Source organism: Temnothorax nylanderi, unplaced genomic scaffold (assembly GCF_030848795.1).
Source record: "Temnothorax nylanderi isolate EJ_2023f unplaced genomic scaffold, tnyl_v1.0 TNYL_tig1521_pilon, whole genome shotgun sequence".
In the NCBI taxonomy this organism is placed as follows: domain Eukaryota; kingdom Metazoa; phylum Arthropoda; class Insecta; order Hymenoptera; family Formicidae; genus Temnothorax; species Temnothorax nylanderi.
Window position 1 is genome coordinate 1 of NW_027250579.1, and position 9096 is coordinate 9096.

At 42.4% G+C, this 9096-nt stretch overlaps 1 protein-coding gene across 1 annotated transcript; it reads right to left on the reverse strand.

Annotated features, from left to right (window-relative positions):
- Positions 1-1056: 1056 nt before the first annotated feature.
- On the reverse strand, positions 1057-8411 carry Sarm (sterile alpha and armadillo motif). The gene is made up of 5 exons (XM_071726476.1): positions 8207-8411; positions 4921-6942; positions 4223-4389; positions 3685-3906; positions 1057-2272 (listed from the first exon to the last, which is right to left on the reverse strand). Exons 1-4 carry the CDS (start codon positions 8255-8257, stop codon positions 3717-3719), a joined length of 2430 nt encoding a protein of 809 aa, XP_071582577.1. The 5' UTR covers positions 8258-8411; the 3' UTR covers positions 1057-2272; positions 3685-3716.
- Between the last annotated feature and the right edge of the window lie 685 nt (positions 8412-9096).

Genomic DNA, 9096 nt, shown 5'->3' on the forward strand with positions numbered 1-9096 from the left:
ATCGAAGCGTTGCCGTTTTGACTCTCGGCGCGAGAGTGTATCGACAATTGGTACGATAAAAACAGTGTTAAATAGTAAAATACGGCGCGACCTGGAAAACAGTCACGGTTATATATCTAGTGTTCGACTTCGAGCATGTTTGCAAAACGGTATTTCTTATTAAAAGTCAATATAATTCTCTTTTTCCCGATAAAACATGTGAATAGTTCACGATCGAAAATTGTAAGGATTTTAGAAGACAAGAATCGTGTAAAATATTCTTTGGCTAATTTTAGAAGAATTCCATTTTAATCTCATCTTGAAGTATAATTATCAAGATATTTAACTTTGAGATTCTAGGTGCTACAAAAAAGAATGTTGCGTTTGATTAAATATTAGAGGATAAAATAGTTTTTTTTTTCTAACTTTGATGATCTTGACGTTCAAAAAGAAATATCGCCGAACTATGCGTATTATCGAACACCCCATACAATTGTGTAATAAATGTATTTTCGGTGTTAGCTGCAATAAGAACAACCATAATTCGTGACCTACGCGAGCCACATGCGTCTAGCTGTAAACGCGGTCTAAGAAAAAAGAATTGCCTAGAAAAAATAGTATTACAAATAACGACTTAGCCGCCTTAAACTCCTCGATTCGTTCGTTTCTACATATACAATATACATATATGTAATGTATACAATACAATACAACGAGAGAAAATACAATACAAAAAAGGCACCTGGAAAAGCAGGCTAATTCGCGTAAATACGCGTATTCCGAGTCAAGTCTCTGGCATCTATGAAGACACTTGTCGCATCTTTAGGCACAACATTTCGCTATATATACTTTCATGCTGCCTGTCATTGTACACGAAGCGGATCGCGAAATTAAATACACGAATTTCAGGAATCACCGACCGCTGAAAATTTTCGTAAGCTACGGCCGGAAAAATTCATTAAACAACATATAAAAGTCAACATCCAAATGTCTAATCTAATTTCCTCAGCCGAATTTCTTTTAAATGCTCCATTTAATTTGTAAAACTATAATTTATTCGATAATCATAAAGACATATTAAGCTTCACATCAAGCTTTTCATAAAATGTTTTCTAATCTCACTTTCGGACGTCTAGACAAATTTTTTGAGAAATCCCAAAACCGTCGAAGCGATTTTTTTCAGATTCTTCTGAAAACTTTTAAACGCTTTTTCGACATAAAATTTCTTTAGTGATCATATAAAATATTTCCTAATTATCCAGTTATCTTCCGCGACATCTTTTAGACTTGAACTGATTGGGTTTCGCGCGCTTCACTTTGACCAGTTTGCAGAAATTAAATAACAAGAAGTCTCGCGTTGCTTCACTTTTTCATGAACGACCGCACTTTGTTCACGCACTTGTCCATGAAGTTCCGCTTGCGCTTAGGCTCCGCGCCCGTCGGCAGCGACAACAATGAACCCGGTCCCTTCGCGCGGGCTCTGCGTCCGCCGTATTCGCTTGACGAGACGCTCCCGTCGGAGTCCAATCCCGCACCACAGCTTCTTGATGCCTTCAACAGCACCGTCGATTTGCCGTCGTTGTAGTCGTCGTTCTCGTCGCCGCCCCGAGTTGTCAATCTCTCCTGCGCTACCTTCCTGATCCTCTGCTCTTCCACCGGGTGTTCCTGGTCCGCGCACTGTCTGTTGGAGCATGTCGAAGACTGTCCTTCCGAACTGGAACGTCGACTCGGCTTCGGAGGACGCATCGGCGGGGGGGCCTCTTTATCACTCTCATCCTTACCCAAGGACATTTGTATGCTCTCCGTTCCGGACTTCGACTCGATAATGTCGGGCACTTTTGGTTTCGTTCTGAGAACCGGCCTGAGTTCGTCCTTGGATTCAACAGTCTCGGTATCAGGCTTCTTTTGGCTCTCTTCTGAAGCAGGGACGACTTCCTCATCTTCCGAACTCGTTGGAGGACATTCTCGACTCTTATCGCGCTGCACTTTGTCCTGCTCTTCACCGTTCTTCGCGTCTTCATCCAGCAAACCGTCCAGACTGCGCGATCTCGGCCTAGGAAGCGGTGGTCGTTGAACGACCGCGGAAGATACCGACTTTCGCTCCTGGTCCTGTTGGTCCAGCAGTTCCAGCGAGCGGGATCGCGTCGACGGCGAAGGTGGTTGCCGCGGCGGCCTGCGAGGCACCGCCAGGTTGCTGCTGGCACTCACCGGATGCGGGTACATGAACTTGAAGCGCGGCGACGTGGGCGGCAGGCCCATCAACCAACGGGATGGACTTGACGACTTTCTAAGTCTATAACACGAAAAACAGAACTTATTGCAAAATCGTAACTCAGCGAGAGATACGTTTCTCATTTGCCTTCCTCGGTGTTAAGTAAGAGGATGATTGTCGTATATCTCTTTTTACATATCCTCAATCAAAATAAAATCTGTCGTATACGTTAAAACTAAATTAAAGTTTTAAAAGTTAAAACATATTAATTTTTGTTTTTTATTGTTAATATAGAATCTATCATTCTGCAATATTTTGCATCGTCCGAGAAATTAATATTTATTTTATATTCCTACTTTCAATATTTTGATTTTGTCTCAAACTTTCTTATACCGAACACCGAAGGTTTATTCAATAGAATTGCATCATGCAGTTTTACTACTAAGATCTATAGATATAACATAAATAAAATGTACATACATAATGTGCATAAAGATTATATATATAAACAGTAAAGTCTATGTGTAGAAAATTAAAGTTATTGCATTTATCGTATACATTTTCACTAAACTCTCATTGACGAACAAATCAATTTTAGCATCATTAAAAATTCGATATTAAAAGATTTAAGTTAAAAAATCAAATTTAATCATTTTTATTGATTTATATTTGTGTTATCTATATTGTCTAAGAGATCTAATTAAAGAATAATTTATTCTACACGTAGACTATGTAATAAGCATCCGACACTCAGATAGACAAAAATTTATCTAAACTTTCACTATAAACTAAATGTCTACAGCACAAGCACATATATCTATAGGTAACACATTTGAAACCGAAAATACAACGATATCAACAATATATCAGGGGCTGATTCAATATGAGGGTTTGGCAAAGCGACGGGATAGTGACAAATTAACACTGTTTAAACATCGATAAAGAATTTGTATCGCTGACTGACCTAGTCGTGATTGTCAATAGAGCGATTCGCAATCTTGGCTGCGTGAAAAAAAGAAATTAGCGTTGCGTTAGTAGAGCTCGCTTCAAAGTCGCATCATAAATCGATTCGTTAACGGCCAGTGTAAAGAGTTTACTGACTTCCAATAAATTCAGATCATTAAAAAATCTTATTATACCACCTGTAATCGTCACTTGGATTTCTTTTGGGTATTTTTAAGAAATCTGAATTATTAAAATATTTTCAATCTATAATAATTAATACAGTTTGTTTTATTTATCATCAAACTCTTTTTTCTTAATCAATTACTTTTAATGAAATTATTCTAAATTATTAATAATAATTATTAATAAACTTTTTTATTCATAATAGTTAATCTAGCACCAAATCATCAATCGAAACTTGGTTCTTGGTGCCGGGGTGTTAATGGATTCTACAAATTTCAGATTTTCTTTTTCTAGACATTGACGAATCGATTCACTCATCAGCCCAATGTTAGGGTGCTGTATGCTAAATTATCAGGGATAACTACCTGCTCGATATGGCTGTGGGCGGGCCATCTAGTCAATCTCGCCCGCCCGTGGAATCCTTGTCGCTGCCCCTGCTTTCGTTGCTGTGCATTCGCTGATAGTTGGGCGGCTGTCGTATGTTTGTGTTACTCGGTGTGTTCGGCTGGGTCACGTCCTTGGGAGCCATGCTGCGCGGAATTCCGCCAGATAGATCAGCTCTCACAGGTATCTCGCCTCGCATAAACCTGCACAATTATAAGAAGCAAAAACCGAAAAGTTAAATTAACAACTTTCGTACAGATCATCCTTAGATATATTTATATTATGTTATTATTAAAGTAAAATAATTAAATAATTAATGAAATGATTATTATAACAAACATTTTGTATCGTATATAGAAGACATATATTATTTAAAATGAAGTTATCTCAGAAAGCGACTCCTAAATATTTCAGCTATTGTACTAGAAAATAGAGTTGCCTTCTTTTTTCTTGTACTTTAAGCCATGTGCTTTTACCAAAAATACAGAAATGAAATTTAAAAAAGAGCAGTTGTTTCACCTTTCTAATTTGTCTACGCAAGCGTCTTGATAGTCGTGAATCCAGCGGACACCGTTGAAGTGGCAGACCGTGCGCATGTCTTCAGGAAGCTCCTCGGGTTCCGGCCATTGAAAGTTGTCGATGATTGGAATTATGTTGCATTGCGATTGCAGTGCGGCAACGATCTCCTGTAAAATAATCGAAAGTGCGAATTGAGACACCGTACGTTGCAAAAGCTCAACTTTTTGATCAATTCTTGAACATAATTCGGCATAATAATATAATTCGGCGAAAAGAATAAAACCAGAATAAAACCAAAAAAATAATGACACGATATATAACATATAGGTATTAATATTTTAAAGTAATGTTTAAGATATTAGTTCTAAAACAATATATTTATTATAATATGTTTGACAATCCGAGAGAAATGTTTCCCTGAGAAGAAAAAAATATTTGTTAGTGAAAGATATTTTTTCCCGAGGCTATCTCTTCTTTGGTTTCAAATTCTCTCAAAAATACATTGAATTAATCGAATAATTGTATTAAATTGAAAAATTCGTTCGCCATTTGCTTATATGGCCTCAAAACTGATAAAACAAAAAAGCAAGCATAAACTTTTTATTAACTTAAGAGCATATATAACTGAAGGTAACAAAAAAGTCTCAGTATCTTTTTAACAATAAGAAGAACAAGGAGAAACATATCCAGAGACTCACCCTATGTACCCAGTCCTTGCACTCGCTATCTTGTATACACCTCTCCAAAGCCTGGGGCGTGAGCACGAGGAGGAAGTGTTTCGCCTGCCTGATGCTCTGCAGCAGGTTGTTGTCGAACTTGCCGGCCTCGAGCCTCTCGACGTCGATGAACACCGAGAAGCCGCGCAGCTGCAGATGCACCTTCAACAGACTCGCCAATTGCGAGCCGTTCGATCGGCGATAACTGACGAAGACGTCGAGGGACTTGTCGGGCGACTCGTACTCGCACGAGCTGAACTGATTGTGCTGCATGTTCTTGATGGCGTCGAGTATCCTGAGCCGATGGATACTGTTGGCGATCCCGCACTCGGTCAGCAGCTGATCCTCCGAGAGATTGCGTATCGAGTCCTTGTCCACGCCGGCGTTCAGCATGCTGTACGTGTAGATGGAGAACTCCTGGCCGATCGATTGCAGGAAGCTGTTCAGGTTGCCGGTGTCGCGGCTGCTGTAGTCGGCCATCTTCTTCAGATTCTGCAGCTCGCGGGCGAATCTGCGGCGCATGATACCGTTGGTCAGGCCGATATCCTCGCGTAGATTCTCCTCCGTCAGCTGCAGCAGCAGGTCGCCGTCCACTCGACTCTCCACGAAGTTCGGGGCTACCTCGGCGAAGCCGATCTGCTTCACCCATTCTCGTACGTCCTCGGTCGACCATAAGGGCACTTGTTGGCTGAGTTTATGCGGAATTTCCTCGCCGATCAATCTCAAAGCTTGTGCCGCGTACTTGGACGCGATCGCGTTCGGACAGCTCGCTACTTTTTTCAACGGCTCGATCGCGCCGATCGTCCGGAAGATATCGGTGTTGCCCTGTTGCTTCTTGATGCCCGCCTCCATGCAGAAGTGAAAAGCCGCAAGATTGCGCGCTTCCTCTCGCTTCGAGCTCAGAACCGGCACGAGCCTCTCCAGCCAGTTCTTGCTCTGACCGTGTGCGTGCGCCAGGTTTGACTTGGCGAACTCGTAGGGGTTGTGCGACGTAATGAAGGGCTCGACGAGGTCGAGGGTGCCGGACTTGAGGACGGCCGCCTCGATCTCCTTGTTGGCGACCAGCACGGCGATCGCCAGGCAGGCGTAATACTTGATGTTGTCGTCGTTGTGAAAAGCGAGCGGGAACAGCCACATCGGTACCTTGCGCTTGATCATCGCCTCCTGGTTCTCGGCACCGCCGTACAACGACAGGTTCGCCAGCGCGCCCGCACAGTGGCGCAGAGTCTCCACGTCGTTCTTCCGGCACTCGAACAGGACCGCGTCCAGACCGCCCAGCCTGATCACGTCGCTGCAGGTGCCCTCGCTGTGCTTGAACAGGTGCTCGAGTATCCCAGTGCCGACGCGCGAGTGATCCACCGAATTGGCGTTCTTCGTGCACACGCACGCCACATTCACCACCTTCTCCAGGCCGTTCTCCACCACGTGGGCGCGATTCTCCGTGGTCAGGCATTGCTCCAGCAATCTGGCCGACGAGAACTGCAGCTCGTGATCGTTCGCCACGCAGTTGGACATGAGCAGATCGAGACCGCCGCGCGTCCTCAGGGTGTTGCACAGGGTGTAGCCCAGCTCGTGGCCGTGCGTAGGCACCGCCCAAGCCTTTCGGATGATCTCGTTCACCCTGTTCAACAGCTGCGGCGCTTTACTGCCGCTGTTGCTCTTACAAGTGTCGGCGCCTGCCTTCAGCCGCTCCACGAAGCTGTCGAGCAGGCCGCTGTACTTGGCAATCGCGCAGTCCACGTCCTGCGGATTCGACTTGGAGCACAGCAGGTCCAGGTCGTCCAACGGTAAGGCCAGCAGCTCGTCCTCGGCCGTCGGCGGTCGCATGCCGTTCATCAACTGATTAACCGCGCTCGCCGCGCTAATCATCGATTTGGACGCGCTCACACCCGACTTGGACGCGATCGTGATGCTCGACTGCGAACTCGAGGCCATGTGCTTCTCGTGGTTGAAGATGCCGGTCGAGGTGACTGTCTGTCGTTGCTGTTGCGCCGCCATCGCTTTCTGCGAAACACGAAAACATTGTCCGTCGATCATTTTCGAAATTGTGAGAAAGATCGCCGAGAAGATCTTAAGAAAAGAAGTCGAGGAAGACAAGCATTCGGACCATTGCTCGTCGATGAATGAAATAGGTGTACTTCAGGCAGTTCGAAGGGTATTCTTCTAAATGATCTTCATGATGTTAGCGTGGTATTTAGTGTAAAGTAGTAATGAAAGGAGAGAATGTTATTGGGAACATTGGTATGATTTTTCATTCATCGGTATCATCAGGTTTGAAAAGCATCAGGAATTAAATTTATTAATATTTCTCGCTGAATAATGTTCCCGCTTATGACTTAACGTTTTAAGAGTCTTCTATTTTATACACATAATGAAATTCATCACTAATCCTTTATTCTAATACAATATAAGCGACACATTCTATGTGGACACATCTACTGCGCAATTACAATATCGATGTAAAATTTAAAAAGATTTGTAATTATAATACTCAAATTAATTTAATTAAATAATATTTCTATTTATCATTAATTTAAATAAACGTAAATCATTCTTTAAATTAGTATATTGTAAATTTTGTGTTAGTATTCTTCCAACGTAGAAGATTCGTAATCTTTTAACTTTACGAATAGGTGTTCTATATTTATAAATATATAACATTTAATTTTTCCATCTACTTAAACTTACTAATGTGCAGAATTAACATAGAAAGTTTACGCGCACTACACACACAAGTATAAAATATTGATAAAAATCTAATATGTTATTATCTTAATTCTTTAATTCCGCAAATTATTACACTTTATTTACCATTCGCGAGTCGAGGCTACACTTCCTTAGCATCATCCCGAACAAATGCGAGTATGACTCTGACGCTTTATATGCCTCAGGCTTCTCGAATCACGCGAGTCTACTTTTCGACTGGGGTCCAATCGCGAGCTCGTCAGCGTTTAAATCACCGCTCGTTGCATCGCGGATGCAGAAACGGCGTTAAACAGCGACGCGACCTCGCGTGCCAAAACGCGACGCGGTTCCCCAACGTCGTAACGTCGTTAAGTATAGCGATTTACGATTTAGGCTGTCGGTACGCGAACGTTTTAACGCGCGTTCCTTGGTAGACCGCCAGAAGCGCGAGCGTAAGCCGAGAAAACAGTTCCTCACGCTTTTCCGCGAAGCGGTGAACCACGAGATCGGCCGGGAGAATTTTATAGTTTTTTATATTCCTCGTGACAAAGTCTTTATGAGAAAATAAATGGTGTTCCCTTACCTTCTCGGAGGTAAAAGAGTCGCTCTGAAGCTTCATAGTGGATGCTGCCATGTTATTGCTCTCCTGATGCGAGAGATCGCCAGCCTTCAAGCTTCTCTGCTCCTGAAGAAGAAAAGCACACACTTGATACTTAATCACAAACTTATTCTTCAATCTCGATTATAACAGATTAATAATATACATATAGGTGTATCAAATTGTATAATTGCTTTTCCAGAAAATCACGCAATTAGCCAAGAAGGATTTTCTATATTCCTTCATTTGTTCTGCGCGAGAAATCATTACCTATTATACCAATTATATGATTTTTATCGAACACTTACATCACTCTTTATCATATTATCACGTGAGAAAAATCGATGTTTGTTACGGAATAATTACCATCTACTGTTAGAGATTCAGAAAAATAAACATCGCTTTGTAACTGAGACCTGTGAAACTTTTCGTTTTAAATTCGATGCTTTAATTACACCTATAATAATTTTATTTCTTTCGAAAGAAATAAAGAAAATCATCGAGTTCGGTGACGTAAGCTGCGATAAAAATTTGATAGCTCCATGACACCCTGTATAAGCGTTCCGTCGCACGTTGCAAGGAATTAGCGCATATTATCGACGGTCCACTTATAACGCATATTCGCTAATTTGCAGTAGCGTAATAACAGACAGGCGATAGCATCTCGCGTACCGAGAGAGTACAACTGTTGCACTGTGCTCGAAATGATGCGATTTTTTTTCGGTGTTCTGACACGCAGCCACAACACGCACTTCGCGAGCAGTAACGCATAATGACAGATACGCACTTCTGACATTCTAATCTTTCATCCAACAGTTACTCATCCTGATCGAATAGCGCGAGGAATCGAGAAATCGCGAGAATATTACACCCGC

What these genes read in the sequence shown, in the direction of transcription:
- Sarm (XM_071726476.1), bottom strand. Translation starts at nt 8,257, where the DNA reads ATGGCAGCATCCACTATGAAGCTTCAGAGCGACTCTTTTACCTCCGAG. An exon ending in GCAAGGACTGGGTACATAGG is followed by an intron (nt 4,390 to 4,920) that starts GTGAGTCTCTGG and finishes ATTATTTTACAG; the next exon opens with GAGATCGTTGCCGCACTGCA. An exon ending in TGCGTAGACAAATTAGAAAG is followed by an intron (nt 3,907 to 4,222) that starts GTGAAACAACTG and finishes ATAATTGTGCAG; the next exon opens with GTTTATGCGAGGCGAGATAC.